The sequence below is a fragment of the Hemibagrus wyckioides genome, unplaced genomic scaffold, assembly GCF_019097595.1.
Source record: "Hemibagrus wyckioides isolate EC202008001 unplaced genomic scaffold, SWU_Hwy_1.0 Contig10, whole genome shotgun sequence".
Taxonomy (NCBI): Eukaryota; Metazoa; Chordata; class Actinopteri; order Siluriformes; family Bagridae; genus Hemibagrus; species Hemibagrus wyckioides.
In genome coordinates, this window is record NW_026690770.1 from 433117 (window position 1) to 450093 (window position 16977).

The window sequence follows — 16977 nt, forward strand, 5'->3', positions numbered from 1 at the left end:
AACTCCATATACTGTTGAAACAGAGGGTTCTGTTTGATTTTATGAGAGCGTTTCAGTCAAATTCCTGGTGTAATTTTGCTGGCAAAGATGTCATTCTAACAGCAGGGTTTAGATAAAGACTCTAAGAGCAACGTTTGTTGTGTTACAGCACCATAGAGCACTTCAAATCCTTCAATCATCGTGAGGCAGAGGTGCACAAGAAGCTGGATGTGGGATAAGGGCAGACAAGTGTAGAGAGGCAGACTGGGCTCAGTCAGAAGACTGAGCAGGTAAACACATGTGTACACACACACACAAAAGGAATGCTAACTCTGCCTCTTCTGCTCCAGGGTCTGAATCTCTACGTTAAGAACGTGGATGAGAACCTGGGTTATGAGGGTCCGCGCTTGTTCTTTGTGCAGTTTGGAATAATCAAAAACATAAAGGTGATGATAGAGAACGGCCGCTCTAGGGGGTTCGGCTCCGTGAATGAGGTCATGGTTTCCTTGCTTGTCAGAGAATGCAGAGGATGCAGTTTTATATTCCTCAGAAACTCTGCCAGCCCATGTTGCCTCCCTGCCTAATGAAGAACTTCGTTCCTGAGGTAGGCATTACACTTCTGCCCCAAATTTATGAAACCCTGAGTGTTGCAGTTCATTTATACCTGCAGTTACAATAAATTTAGGTGATTTGTTGTCTTTGTTCTTGACAGCTTGCCTTTTGCCAACCGTGAAAGTGTCAGACTGCTCCTGTGGAGGCACTAACTTCATTATGTCACCATCTATCCTCACTAGTATCTGTCTGTCTGTCCGCCTTTGTAATGATCCATTTAAATATGAATCAATATCAGAAATTTTAATTAAAGATCCTCACCAGCTTGACACCAGCTTCTCTTGCCCGCAGTAAGGTGTCCATTTTATCCACCTACAAACGTACACACACACACACACACACACACATGAGGACTGAGGGAGTAGTGGGTGGGGCTTTGTTTTCCAAATGACCAAAGCTAACATGTCAAAGATATTTACGAATCTGATATGAAACACTTGCCATGTTGCTTGAATGTATATTTCTTGACTGTGTGTGTGTGTGTGTGTGTGTGTGTGTGTGTGTACACTTACCTTGGCTTGCAAGTGCTCGGGATCACTAATCATGTTCATGATCTTGAAATTGTTTTCTCCTTGCACAAGCATCAGAGTGATTTGTTTTGCATCAGCAGGGTGGATTTCTGCTACCAGTGGAAGCAAGTAATCATCTGCAAAGAGAGAGAGAAAGTGTGTGAGGTGTGTGAAAGAGCGAGAGAGAACAGAAACAGAGGCATCTGATCAGGTAGCATGGGTGGTGGGGCTCAGACTCTCTATGAACTGATATCAAGTACTAAAAACAAATGCAGTTGAAAGCAGGAGTTTGTAGATGTTTTCAGTGGACATGTGATGATAAAAGTGGAATAAAATGCTAAGCTGGAGAGCAGGAGTGTATACGAGCCGGATGTGTGTGTGTGTGTGTGTGTGTGTGTGAAATTCACAGGCCATCGTGATCTGGTCATCTAAATCTGCTAACTCTAACATATAGATCGTCAGCCTCTTCTGGGGTGGTGGAAATTTAGGTACATCCTGGGAACACAGGATATTATTATTATTATTATTATTAATAATAATAATAATAATAATAATATTACTACACAATATAATAATCACACAATTAGATTAGTACCATAATCCTTCATACACTATCTTTAGCATGTAATATTAAGCATGCAGAATATTGTTATTGTTGTGTGTGTGTGCTTTTTGTTGTGTTTTGGACCTGAAGTGGAGCCGGAACTCTGATTTCTGAGACAGCTTCCAGAGTTTCCTCTGGGGCAGCTGTCTCAGTAGCTTCCACTGGTGCAGTTGCTTCTACTGCTTCCACCCTGTCATCTGAGGCCACTGTCTTCACTGCTTCCACAGATCCCTCTGAGGCAGCTGTCTCAACAGATTCCTCAGAGTTCTCTGGGCCAGCAGTTTCAACAGCTTCCACATTGTTTACTGGGGCAGGGGATCCAGCGGCTTGGACCATCTGTGAGGCAGCAGTGTAGACAATCTGGCTGATGTCCTCTGAGGCAGATGCCTTGGTGCTTTGGACAGTGTCCTTTGTGCAAGGTGTCTTAAGGGTGCTCCTTTCGAACCAGGGAGGCAGCACTGGTTGGCGCAGTTTTGGTGGTACATTGTACAGTAATGGTGGGGCTCTACGCAGGCACTTTCTGTGGATGGTGTGGTCAATCTTCTTGATAAATTTGCGTGCCTCGACCTTGGGCTCCTCAGCCTTGTGTGCCTCCACCTTGGGCTCCTCGGCCCTGCGTGCCTCGACCTTGGGCTCCTCAGCCTTGTGTGCCTCGACCTTGGGCTCCTCAGCCTTGTGTGCCTCCACCTTGGGCTCCTCGGCCCTGCGTGCCTCGACCTTGGGCTCCTCAGCCTTGTGTGCCTCGACCTTGGGCTCCTCAGCCTTGTGTGCCTCCACCTTGGGCTCCTCGGCCCTGCGTGCCTCCACCTTGGGCTCCTCGGCCCTGCACACCTCCACCTTGGGCTCCTCCCAAGACCTGAAGTACTCGATGGTGCTGTAACACAACAGAGAAGCTGCACTTAGAATCTAAACCCTGCTGTTAAAAGTTATGTCCTCGACAGCAAAATTACCACCAGATGTTGACTGAAATACCCTCATAAGACCAAACAAATCTCTGTTTCGACAATATAAAGAGTTCAATGCAATTAGTTTAAAAAGGAATGTAAAAAATCCTGACATTTGAACCCTGGCTGGTAAAAAGACACTAATTTACATGTGACTTACACTTGGCGGTCGTTCAGGAGTTTTCCGTTCAGCCGTTCCGCCGCCTCCGCTGACTCGTACTGAACGTACCCATAACCTTTTGATTCCACAACCTGCAGGAGAAACACAGCGTGTCAACACACAACAACACACTAATCATGAAACTCAGATATTCAGCTATTCATATATATATATTCATATATAACAGCTCAAAGCTCGAACCTTGCATGACACGATCCTCCCGAACACAGAGAAAGTGTCAAACAGGGAGGTGCAGTCAATGGACCAATCAAGGTTCCTGATGAATATGTTCCCTCCCTTGATGGGCTTGGCGGTGGGTTCCCAGTTAGACCACATGACACGCATGGGTCTCTCCAGGAGGATTTCAAAATTGAACATATCGATGGCTCTCTCAGCTGAGGGAACAGAAATAAACCATTCATTTTTAATTAAAGTCTATTATAGTCTATATATAACTCATCCAAATATCTTTTCATATCTTTTTAGTACCATTTAAAACATGACCATATCCATATAGTAAAACTATAAAATACTACAGAAGTTACACATGTAGCCTTAAATCTGCTGCAAAAACAGGTAAGAAACAGTGTAGAAAAAAGAAAAGGTTTGTTTTACCGTCATCTCGATAGCAAAAGTTGACATACGCGTATCCAAGAGGATACGGTCTTCCTGTCCCTGCAAATGTGGACAGATTGGACGTGTCCTGCAGGTCTAAATCTATTAGAAAGTATCACCTCTGATACTTCAGGGTGAAGATCTTTCACAAACAGTGCAGCCATTGTATGAAACAGTTAAAAGTGGTGAAATGCTGCTAAACGCTGTAAAATACTGCTAAACTCAGTGAAACCGCTGCTAAATGCTGTAAAAATGCTGCTAAATGGTGTAAAATCGCTGCTACACAAGGGGCACTGTTTCTCTGTCAATAGCTAAAGGTGGTCTGAGGATGGTTGCTATGTATGTCGTCAGGTGATGTTCAGAACAGAATTCAGAATTCTACATGATGCCAGTTGGTCACATGACCTCATGACATCATGTAAGCAGTTAACATTAAACAGTTAAGTTCCAAACCCCAATAATGAATCCAATTCAAAATGGCTTTTAATATTAATATAGAAACACTGTATAGGCCTGGACAGGAAAGAGGCTGAGCTGCAATTAATCCCCAAAAAACATTCACTGACTATATTTTCAATGCATAGATATTAACCTAACGTAAACACTACTCTTTCAAGCTGCATTTAAACTGCATTTTGGAAGGTCAAACTCCAGGACACCATTGAAGGTCACTATATGGAGAAAAATCTGAAATCTTTTCTTAAAAAAACATCATTTCTTTAATGAAGAAAGAAAGACATGAACATCTTGGATGACCAGGGGGTGAGGAAATTATCAGTAGATTTTTGTTCTGGAAGTGAACTTCTCCTTTAAAGGATCTGCTGCTAACATCTTGGTGCCAGATACCACAGCACACCTTCAGGGATCTAGTAGAGTCCATGCCTTGACGGGTCAGGGCTGTTTTGGCAGCAAAAGGATGACCAAAACAATATTAGGCAGGTGGTCATGATGTTATGGGTAATTGGTGTAGATTTTTTTACTAATTAATGAACATCTTTTGTTGTTGAGTTGCATCCAATATCGTGGAACATCACCGAAGCAAATTATCCACATTATTCCAGTTATAAAGGATCATGATCTCACCAAACTCTTGATTTTTTGCTCTTAAAGTTTTAGACCAAAATCTAAAACATATCCTGTTACTGAAAATAATACAAACAAACCTTATTAGAAAAACACTAAAACTGGAGACTCCTTCCAAATATATTACACATTTCCTCATGAAAAGCTTCAACATATCACCAGCCACACCCTTTTTATTAACGAATGAATCTGACCAATCAGAATCAAGCATTTACAACATTACTATAGGATACTGTAGCTCTGGAACAAAGCTGCACTTTTTATCCGTCACACACAGTTTACACAGATAGACTGTATTATTTGTAATGATGCTATAATTATCACATCAGCCAAATCAGGGTTCTCATACCCACCACATAAAGATCTTTTTCTCTGTCTCTCTCTCAGTATGTTTTAAGTACGTCAGGAGGAACAGTTTCAAATGATCAATTTTATATTTGGTCAGGCAAAAATGGCGATATACCTGTGTTTGCACAAAACACAGACTGATGCAAAGAGAATTTTCCTCAGACTTGTTAAATCAAGAATTTTAATTGATTTTAATTTCTACAGAAAGATGAATGATGTGAAGATGTTTGAGACAGTGTGGTGTCATGCTAATGCTCTGTGCTCTGTAGCAGAAGAGAAACCCTGCTTTGCACCAGAGCTAAACTAAATCCACCATTCACTGATGTGTCTTAACTTAATTTATTGAAATATTTTAAAATGTATTTATTGAATTACTGAGTCACCCTGATTTTACCACATATTATGTGACTTATGTGTAAATAAAAGGATTGTAAAAGTCAAAGTCTCTCTCTTTCTCTCTCTCTGTCTCTCATGGATAAGGACACCAGAAGAAGAAGAAACAGCAGCAACAAATAAATGACATTGTCCCCTATTCAGGGCTGACCACAGTTTAAAAACCCGTACTATGACGTCCTTCAGTTTTCGTGACACGGGTAAAGAAAATAATTGCTCAGTTCGATTCTGTGTATAATGACCCACAGGCATCGGGCAGTGATTATATATTTATACAAAAGCTGTACTTTTGTAATAAAAAGCATTTTTATTATTATATGTATGTTATATTTCTATAATGTATATTTTTAGCCTTTATATATTTTTATTTTACTCCTGCTTGGTCAAATCGTGGTCGTCATGGATATGTTCAGAGTTGTCCACTAGAGGGCAGCAGAGATTTTGTCCCCCCCACCATATATACACAGGTGTATCTGAATAAATTAGAATATCATCGAAAAGTTGCTTTATTTCAGTAATTCAATTCAACAAGTGAAACTCTATATTATATAGATTCATTACACACAGACTGATATATTTTTTATATATTTTAAGTGTTTAATTTTTTTAAATTTTGATGATTATGGCTTGCATCTAATGAAAACCCAAAATTCAGAAAACTAGAATATTACACCAATAAAAAGCTAATTAAAAAAATGATTTTCAACACAGAAATGTTGGACTACTGAAAAGTATGAACATGTACAGCACTCAATACTTGGTCGGAGTTCCCTTTGCATGAATTACTGCAGCAATGCGGCGTGGCATGGAGACGGTCAGTCTGTGGCACTGCTGAGGTGTTATGGAAGCCCAGGTTGCTCTGATAGCGTCCTTCAGCTCTTCTGCGTTGTTGGGTCTGGTGTCTCGCATCTTCCTCTTCACAGTACCCCATTGATTCTCTATGGGATTTCTATGGGATTTCACAGGGTTTGCTGGCCAATCAAGCACATGGACACCATGCTCCTTAAACCAGATATTAGTACTTTTGGCAGTGTGGGCAGGTGCCAAGTCCTGCTGGAAAATGAAATCAGCATCTCCATAAAGCTGGTCAGCAGAATGAAGCATGAAGTGCTCTAAAACCTCCTGGTAGATGACTGTGGACCTGATAAAACACAGTGGACCAACACCAGCAGATGATACGGCTCCCCAAACCACTCCCCAAACTTTACACTGGACCTCAAGCAACTTTGGATTTTTTGCCTCTCCTCTCTTCCTTCAAAGTCTGGGATCTTGATTTCCAAATGAAATGGAAAATTTATTTTCATCTGAAAAGAGGACTTTGGCCCACAGAGCAACAGTCCAGTCCTTTTTGTCCTTAGCCCAGGTAAGACACCTCTGATATCGTCTCTGGTTCAGGACTGGCTTGACACAAGGAATGCGACTGACTCCAGCTGCAGTCCACTCCTTGTGAATCTCCCCCAGATTCTTGAAGGGGCTTCGTTTCACAATCCTCTCAAGGCTGCGGTTATCCCTGTTGTTTCTGCACCTTTTCTATCACACTTTCTTTCCATTAAAATTTTATTAACGTGCTTGGACACAGCACTCTGTGAACATCCAGCTTCTTCAGCAATGACCTTTTGTGTCTTACCCTCCATGTGCAGGGTCTCAATGACCGTCTTCTGGATGTCTGTCAAGTCAGCAGTCTTCCCCATGACTGTGTAGCCTACTGGACCAGACTGAGAGACATTTAAAGGCTCAGGAAACCTTTGCAGGTATTTTAAGTTAATTAGCTGATTAGAGTGCGACACCATGAGTCTCCAATATTGAACTTTTTCACAATATTTAAATTTTCTGAGATACTGAAGTTTGGGTTTTCATTAGCTGTAAGCCATAATCGTCCAAATTAAAAGAAATAAACACTTGAGATATATCAGTCTGTGTGTAATGGCTCTATATAATACAGCAGTTTCACTTGTTGAATTGAATTACTGAAATAAATCAACTTTGCACCTGTATATATATATATATATATATATATATATATATATATATATATATATATATATATTAAGCCATTAGATATTTTTATTTTACTCTAATTGGTCATGCTTGGTCAAATCATGGTTGTCATGGTTAGAATTGGATCATTATAATTACTCCCTCATCATCATCATCATCATCAGTGGTGAGGAAGACGAGGAGAGAGAACACGTGCTATGTACAATCGAGGAAAACACGTGAGCTTCCTCCAGCAGTGTGTATGTTCACATGTGAGCAGTGTAACACTTCAGTTCAGGTTCGTGATGCGGTGTGTCGTACCGAGACGCAGAGGTTCCACTCTTGAGAGAACTTGCTGTCGGGGAAGTCATCCTGCAGCGTGAGCTCGGACCGAAAGGCGTCTCGATACTGACGGAAAGTCAGAGAACTCAACAGGTGACTCTGTCTGTGGGAAAAACGAGACTTCTCACACTTTTCCAAGAGCTCAAGAACGTCCTGGAATAAACAAACAGGAAAAAAATACAGAGATTTTATAAACATGCAGCGTTTTTTGGTGACAGGTATATTAAGTGTGTGTGTGTGTGTGTGTGTGTGTGTGTGTGTGTACATACTAGTCTGCAGGTGAGTCCCACCACAGCTACAGGAGCCTGAGCAGACTGAGAAACATCCAGCAGGTTGTACAGCAGCGTCTGGTTCTTATGATGAGCAAACAGATCAAACTCTTCCAGGATGAAGAACACTGGCTGACTGCTGCTTTTATCACCTGCAGACAGACAGACAGGGAGGAAGACAGACATGTAGACAGGCAGATAGACGGGCAGTCAGATAGGCAGGCATGTGGGCAGGCGGGTAGGCAGAGAGGTAGGCAGGCAGACAAACAGAGAAACAGACAGATAGGTAGGCATACAGACAGCCAGGTAGTCAGACAGACAGGCAGACAGGTAGGAAGACAGACAGACAGACAGGTAGGCAAACAGGAAGACAGGCAGGCAAGAAGGCAGACAGGAGGGAAGATAGACAGACAGGTGGGCAGACAGACAGGCAGGCAGGAAGACAGACAGAAAAACAGTTAGACAGGCAGGTGCACAGACAGGCAGACAGGAAGACAGACAGACAAACAGGTAGGCAGGCAGGAAGACAGACAGAAAGGAAGACAGCCAAGAAGGAAGACAGACAGACAGACAGACAGGTAGGCAGGCAGGCAGGCAGGCAGGCAGACAGACAGGTGCACAGACAGGCAGGCAGGCAAGAAGACAGACAAACAGGTAGGTAGGTAGGCAGGCAGACAGACAGGTGCACAGACAGGCAGGCAGGGAAGAAGACAGACAGGCAGGTAGGCAGGCAGGAAGACAGGCAGGCAAGAAGGCAGACAGGCAGGAAGAAAGAAAGGAAGGAAGACAGGCAGGAAGACAGGCAAACAGGTAATGGCAGACAGACAGACAGGCAGGAAGATAGACAGACAGGTAGGCAGACAGGCAGACAGACAGGAAGACAGGCAGGAAGATAGACAGACAGGTAGGCAGACAGGCAGACAGACAGGAAGACAGGCAGGCAGACAGACAGGAAGGCAGGCAGGAAGACAGACAGAAAGACAGACAGGCAGGTGCACGGACAGGCAGACAGGAAGACAGACAGACAAACAGGTAGGCAGGCAGGAAGACAGACAGGAAGAAAGACAGGCAGGCAAGAAGACAGACAGACAGGCAGGCAAGAAGACAGACAGACAGGTAGGTAGGCAGGCAGGCTGACAGACAGGAAGAAAGACAGGTAGGTAGGTAGGTAGACAGACAGACAGACAGACAGGTGCACAGACAGACAGACTGGGTTATCAGTTACAGTAATATCACTCCCAAGTTTCTCTCACATTCACTTCTTTTGAATCATGTGATGTTGCCGCTCCTGTAACGTCCCAGCTGTATACACGACTCGAGAATTCCAGGAATACTGGAACACACTCACCAACACTTTGTCTCCTACGACGTTCTCCAGTTGAAGCTGGCGTGTGATCTCTCTCAGAGCGATCCGGTCGTCCATCTGCAGCAGACCTGCACGAGACACGCGGCCATGAACGGAGCCGTGACTTAAACCAGCAGCCTCTTTTAAACACACGCTCTTTTACACAACACTCACTGCTCAGGTGAACCTGCAGGACATTCATCTTCACCTCCTGCAAGTCCAGCAGCTCTCTCAGAGCACAACGTAGCAGCTACACACACACACACACACACACACACACACACATACACACACACACACACAACAGCTTAGTGTAAAGTACATGTGTGTATCCTAACCTAATAGAAGTAGCACACAGACAGCTTCGTACCATGGTTTTAACAGATCCACATGGACCGATGATATGCAAAGAGTTACTCTCACCGTGAACCGCTGTCCTCCTTAACAGCTCCAACAGGTGCCTAACACACACACACACAGAATACATCATACACACACACACACACACACACAGAATACATCATACACCTTTACAAAATATAGGTCTTAGCAGACACCTCATATAAAGAGTGCATTCTGTTCTAAAAACCCACTTGTACTTCGATTCCAAGCCCATGGGTTTACCCTCAGCACTCTCTGGACCTTCAGACATCAGAAGAACAATTTTAAAACAAAGATTAGCATGCAGAGTGCAGACGACAGCGGATAGTACTTTAAAATCGATGTTTTTACAGCATACTCCAACACTTCCTCTACAAACATTTACACACATATCTGGGTGATTCTCACGAAATCTTGGTTTTAAAAATTTCAAACATGAAAATTTTAAAAATGCTTAAATTAACTTTTTTTTTTTAGACATTAGCAACAAAGTCTGGAGTGTTTGTGAACATTAATTTAAAAACTTTTACTTACCATTTAACACCTTTTTGAACATAATTTCCAAAATAAGTCCTAAAAAATCTCATTACTGCAACACTGTGAAAACATTAACACTGATAGAAAAGCAAATACATTTTCACAGTTTTAAAAATGGATTATTAATAGTCATGCACAGTTACTTCAAGTTCTGAAATAATATTTATTTTTAATTTAACAGTTTTTTAAATTTTGACTGATTTCTCTCATTACCGCAACACCGTCCACAATTTACAAACATTTTTTCTTTATATTTTGAAGAAACCTGACATTTTTTCAGAATGACGTGACAAACCTGAGAGAACATCATTTTAAGATTCTGCACATGCATTTAACATCAAAGTACTATATCTCTATTAATTAAATTAACATCTAATAATCATGAGTTTCAGTAATGATATATAGGTTTCAGTAATGAGGTTAATTATTTGGGTAATGATAATAAGTATACTAGTCTGAGATTTATACTGAGCCTTGTATACTTTTTCTTATACCTTGTATAAGAAAAACATTAAAACAGGAATAAACAGGACAACATTTCAACGTTTACCTAAAAAACATGAAGCATTTTACCATGGCACTAAAAAATAACTGACCACTGTCTTTTTTTCTTTTCATGTTGCTTCTTAGTCAGCTCTTCAGTTTTCTTTATTTTTCCAGTTTGTTTTCGTTTTTGATTCCTGGAAGCGGAAAGAAAGCATTACATTAAATTAGTCTCATAACATGGGGAAAAACATTTTATGTATACATCATCATATAGTATAGAATTGATGCTTACTCTGTGTGTGTGTGTGTGTGTGAGTGTGTGTGTGTGTGTGTGTGTGTGTGTGTGTGTGTGTTCTATACTGGGCCTGAAGTTGTGGGGTGGGGTAGAGCTTAATTTTAGTCTTTGAAATGAATTGAAAAGTAAAGTAAAAAAGAAAATAAAAAAAACAAACAAATTACTAACAGAAGAACAAATAACTGTTTATTTATTATGTAATTAAATTACTAAATTATAACAAAATTGTGCAGCAAATTTATTAGGCTGCTGTCACTTTAAGAATCACACGACCTCCATGCCTTAGTGTGGCGGGAATTTCCCCCAGTATGAACAGTCCACTCAGTCCAGCACCAAAGTCCTGTTATAGTAGTGGCTAAAGGGTTGTGTGTGTGTGTGTGTGTGTGTGTATACTCTCATGTACATTTCCTAACACTGTAGGGTGTTTATTGCTAATTACACCTGCTGTAACATCTCCAAACCTAACCTCTCTCTCTCTCTCTCTCTCTCCTAACCTCCCTCTTCTGTACTCCTCCAGCAGTTCTGGGTTTCTGTAGAATTTTTCCCTGAACTTTGTCACCCTAACCTTTGCTAAAGCTTTTTTTCACACTTGCTGATTGTCTACAATGAAACAAATCATAAAGCAAAATATCAACATTTAGGAAATTTGAAATTAATATTAAATTCATAAGAGATATTTAAAGTTCTCTTTACCACAACTGCCCTTAAATGGTTGCGGTGTTGCAGAGGATGAGGTGCCTCAAGATGTTTTGCTAACAATAGAGAAGCCATGATGGTTTTACTCATTATATATATATACATATATATATATATATATATATATAGAGAGAGAGAGAGAGAGAGAGAGAGAGAGAGAGAGAGAGAGAGAATTTATTTTTTTAAATTCATGATTGGCATGGATATGGAACAGAATAATATAATACATGAGACCATTCAGCAACGAATCTTTATAATCTTTATAATTGCGCTACCACCGTTTTGTCACAGCGGCGAGAGACTGCTAGTTTTGTTCCGGAAATTATTCATTTACTAATTAAGCACTGAGCGGGAACATGCACTAGGAGAATATTTAGAACAAAAGGCCACCCTGGCAGCGGTGGGATTTGAACCCACGCCTCCAAAGAGTTGAAATGTGGATTGGCTGTCCATATCCTCCACCTCCTGTTGAGGTGGCTTGTTCATATGAACTTACAGCTTACAGGATTAGCAGTCCATCGCCTTAACCTCTCGGCCACCTCGTCAGGGGGCAACGCTTCCAAGGAGCCTTGTCAAAAGCAGGGGTTTTCTAATGGCGTGCAGGCTAGGAGGCTACCTTTCAATGATTTGTAGGCAGGTATTGAGGCATGCGGTCACGTAAACTGAAGGGTGCAGGCTAAGCATTCAACGAGAACCTAAGAGTTCTGTAGCATCCTAGTTTTTTTGCTCTCGTCTCAGACCAGGGGGCTTTCAGACCTTTATCCTGCACCATTTCCACGTTTTGCTGTTTTCAAGTCTGAGGCATAAGTTGCAGAACTGCGCAGGTTGACTACACTGCCTCCAGCTGCCGAAACCCGGGATTGAACCAGGGACCTTTAGATCTTCAGTCTAACGCTCTCCCAACTGAGCTATTTCGGCACCTCTACCAGGCCTCTCCTGTATGTGTGAGTGATCAGGTTTTTGTCGGCACGACTGCGCACCACGTCCAGACCGGCGAGGCAAACTTCTTCAGAAAGCGGTAGAGCTTTTTCCTTAAGGGCATAGACAGAAGGTCCTGTCCAGCAGAAAGCAAGATGTACTTCATTGTACTGATTGGAACTGCTACATAAGTATCGTGTTAACTAGGGCATCTACAGATTTATTTGACTGCAAACAAACAGTAGCATTTACATTTACAAGATTTATCAGATACTTTTATCCAGAGCAACTCACATTTACACAGCTGAGCAGTTAAGGGGTAAAGGGCTTTCAAGTGAGCAAAAGGGTGAAGCAAGTGAGCACAAGGCTGAAGGCAGGAAGTGATGAAGGAGTCTTCTTATAGGTTGCATGGAGTCAGCTGACCAGGCAGGGCATGGCACCAAGTAGACTGGGGGAACCAAATAGGCTTCTTCCTAGACAGAAGACACAAACATCTCCACAAACAAAAGAAAACACAGAAGTAATACCAAGAGTAGGGAGGAAACCAGAGTAAACCCACACTAGCACAGGGAGAACATGCAAACTCCACACAGAATGACCCCTGCCTGTTTAAACCCAGGATGTGAATCCAGGATCTTCTTGTTGTGAGGTAACAGTGCTAACCACTAGGCCACCGTACTGCCCCCAGCTTTCACCTTTGCTTTTTGCATTGGTAATTGAACCCTTAGCAATTGCCATTCATACTGAACAATTGGGAGAGCTGGTACAGTTCACAAAATCTCAGAATGATTTTGCTCGCTGGTCAGCTCTCCCCATTTCTCTGGCTGGTTGTTTAAACTCAGTAAAGATGAACATTTTGCCTAGATTTCTGTATTTATTTCAGTGTGTTCCAATTTTTATATCTAAAACTTTCTATCTAAGACTTCAAACCAACACATCTCATCTTTTATTTGGAACAAATGATCAGCCAGAATCCCCAGGGAAATACTTTAAAAACCAAACTGCCCTTCAAAATTTCTTATTTTACAACTGGGCGACAAATATACAATCTACACTGTTCTGGTTTCAGAGTCATTTCAGACTCTGTGATTGGGTCCCAGATTGAGTCAGTGTTGAAGAGGGTTCTTGCTCCCCAGTCTCACCATCCTGACCAGCTGCACTACTGTGTGGTCCTCTTACTGCCATCTCACGTTTTCCTAACAGTAATTCCATTGTCCGGCAATTATTTGTACAATTGTCAATGATATCTACATTGATATTATTTTTCCTAGCTTTTCTAACACAAAAATTCCCCCTTCCGTTCATGTTTTTAGATATTTTCAGTTCCAAAACTTTGTTAAAAACTCATTTCCCAACTTTTCGAATCTTCCACAAAAATCCCATCTAGATCAAATTCTTGAAGTACCTTCAGATAAAGGTTGTTTCCAACACATTAACATATATTTTGCACTTTTTTTTAAATATTTGGTATTATAAATCTCATTTATATAAAATTATACCTCATTTTTGAGTACTTTTTACAGCGGGTCAAATTGACCTGAAGATAACAGGAGGGTTAAATGATTGGAGTTTGCCAAATACTTTGATTTAACTGTTTTTAGAGAAACAATAATCAGAAAGAGGACATTCTTAAAAAAGAGAGATTTGATTTGAAACCTGAACTGCTATCAGGGCCATGCTGAACACCTTCTGACCAATCCAAATCAAGTATAAATTTTAATGTCAATACTGCACATAATTATCAAATAAAAGTCTATCTAGCTGTTATGCAAAAGTCTGTAATAATGTTTCTCTTGAGCGTTTTAATTAAAATCCATATTGTGGTGTAATTTATACACATTGATTTGTCCATTATGACTTTTGGACGCTTTATTATGTCCATTTTATGATGAAAAAGGAATATAAACTGATATCTACTGGTTTCCTGTCAGGGTTGTGGACTGTTTTCTGGCCACTAGAGACCCCCACTGCCTTTTTGTTGGTTTCCAGTCTCTGTCATTATGTCTAATAGGTGTCCCCTGTGCTTTGTTTAGGTTTGTGTATTTAAGTCACAGGGCCCTTCAAAGATGATGAAAATACTCAGATCTGTGTCTCAGCAGATCAGAGAAAATCAGTGAGATCAGTGGAAATCACATGTACCTAAGCTATATTTTTAACACCACATGTTTAGCTTGGTTTATCACCAGTCTTCTATCATGTCTTCTTTTACATTTAGTTCAATCTACAAGCAACAACAACAACACTTTATTCACCCTTAGAGTTTAAGATACTGGGAACTCTTTATATACAATTGTCCTGATGTGAAGGAAAACTCACACGAACCAGTGAGTTAAATGCTTAGCTAGCCAGGCTGCAAATATAAACATGCAAAATAATAAGACACAGACCGCACAACATTTCAGTCACAACCTTACAAGCAGCATATTCTCAGCAGCTACTAATGAACTAAGAGGTGTAGATGACATTTATAGGTACTGATATTCATACCTCTGGAGGAAACAAGGCACTGCTCATCATCTGGCCGGTTGTAACCCCTAATAACACAGTGGGATGTTTGTACATAGCAGGGACTGGGAGGAGGAATGAAGAGAAATGTGAAACAGTTACAAAACATATACTTATAAGTTACACTCATACAGTATGTGAAAAACTATACTTTTTGTTATGGTGTTTTTTGGAGAATTTATTTAATTTCAGAATAAGGGTGTAACCTATTAAAAAACAAGGAAACAAACGGTTTTGAATACTTTCTACAATATATCAATGTCCCATTTTATATACATATTACAGATGCAGCTCCACAATACATGTTTTTTCCCATTCAAGATCGGATGCTTCCCAGATGGGGAGAGTAAGCATGAGATTTGTGTGGAGTTCTTTTCACATTTCTCCTTTCTCTCTTCTGTCTTCACAGTAACCTTTGCACTCATTCACTCTAACACTAATTTAGGGACACAAATAGCAGAGACCATGGATATGACTAAGCAAGCCTATTATGTCAAACCATAATAAAACAACTCACCTTGAAGAAGCCTGTTTGAAGTTACATTACCCTCCATTAGAATTTAGCTTGCATTTAGAAGGATGTACTGTTATGGCTAGCTCAGCAGTGAGAGACCTGGGCGTAATATTAGACAGCAACTTGTCCTTTGAAATCATATTTCCACTATTACTAAAACAGCCTTCCACCTTAGAAATATTGTCAAGCTTAGGAACATTTTATCTGTATCTGATGCAGAAAAGCTAGTTCATGCATTCATGACCTCCAGACTGGACTATTGTAATGCATTACTAGGTGGTTGTCCTGCATCTTCAATAAACAAGTTTGAAGAATGCAGCTGCCAGAGTTCTTACCAGATCAAGAAAATATGATCATAAAACCCCAATATTATTATCCCTGCACTGGCTACCTGTTAAGTCTAGAATTGATTACAAACTAGCACTACTTACATACAAGGCTCTAAATGGTTTAGCTCCCACGTATCTAACCAGTCTTCTGACATGCTACAATCCACCACGCTCTTCAAGATCACAAAACTCTGGACTTCTGGTAGTTCCCAGAATATTAAAATCTACAAAAGAAGGTAGAGCATTTTCGTATTCAGCTCCCAAATTTTGGAGTAGTCTTCCTGACAGTGTTTGGGGCTCAGACACATTCTCCCAATTTAAAAGTAGATTAAAGACATATCTCTTTAGCCTGGCATACACATAACACACCCAATAACCTTGTACTCCAGTACATCTGATCAAATGCACATTATCATCTAGTCCTGCTAATATTACGAATGCTAATTCCTTTCCACATGTTCCTTTTTTTACCCATCCCGAGGCGATTGTGCCAGCTCCAGTAGACAGAGGCCAACCCTGCGAGGATCCTGAACCTCAGCTGGATTCTGCTTCGTGAGGATTTGGGTATATCAAAGCAACGCTGCCAGCCCTATGTGGACTTTGAGGACGACAACAACCTCCTAATTAATACACACTAACATTCTACATCACACTGTAGACTGTACATAACTGCAGAAAGGACATTGTTCATATCACACTCTTCGGTGATTAGAATAATTTATAATCACACTCTCCGGTGTCACCCAAATGAAGATGGGTTCCCTTTAGAGTCTGGTTCCTCCCAAGGTTTCTTCCTCATACCATCTAAGGGAGTTTTTCCTTGCCACATGTCTCCACAGTCTTACTCACTAGGGATGATTTTGTCTAACATCTAGGACTTTTTACACTATGTTTTTTGTTTCTTATGTTCTGTAAATCTGCTTTGAGACAATGTTCATTGTTAAAAGTGCTATACAAAAAAAAATTTAATTGAATTGAACTGAATAGAATATGAACGCAGCCAGTCCATGATTTGTACCACTCAAAGGACACATTCATGAAGATTATGAAGAAGGGAAGCATCTTCCCTTCTAACTGGTCACCAGATTTCCATGTAAGCCAGTCCTTTGCATGCAATGTTTTGACTTTGGCTCCCA

The 16977-nt window shown here is 40.9% G+C and overlaps 1 protein-coding gene and 1 non-coding gene across 2 annotated transcripts; both read right to left on the reverse strand.

The window, feature by feature from the left end:
- Positions 1–7326: 7326 nt before the first annotated feature.
- Positions 7327–10772, reverse strand: LOC131349734 (origin recognition complex subunit 4-like). The gene is made up of 6 exons (XM_058385309.1): positions 9774–10772; positions 9551–9641; positions 9355–9430; positions 9169–9269; positions 7836–8021; positions 7327–7719 (listed from the first exon to the last, which is right to left on the reverse strand). The coding sequence occupies exons 1-6, from the start codon at positions 9950–9952 to the stop codon at positions 7519–7521; spliced, it is 834 nt and encodes a 277-aa protein (XP_058241292.1). The 5' UTR covers positions 9953–10772; the 3' UTR covers positions 7327–7518.
- A 1648-nt stretch (positions 10773–12420) lies between these two features.
- trnaf-gaa (transfer RNA phenylalanine (anticodon GAA)) lies at positions 12421–12493 on the reverse strand. Its single transcript has one exon. It is a non-coding gene; the product is annotated as a tRNA-Phe (tRNA).
- Between the last annotated feature and the right edge of the window lie 4484 nt (positions 12494–16977).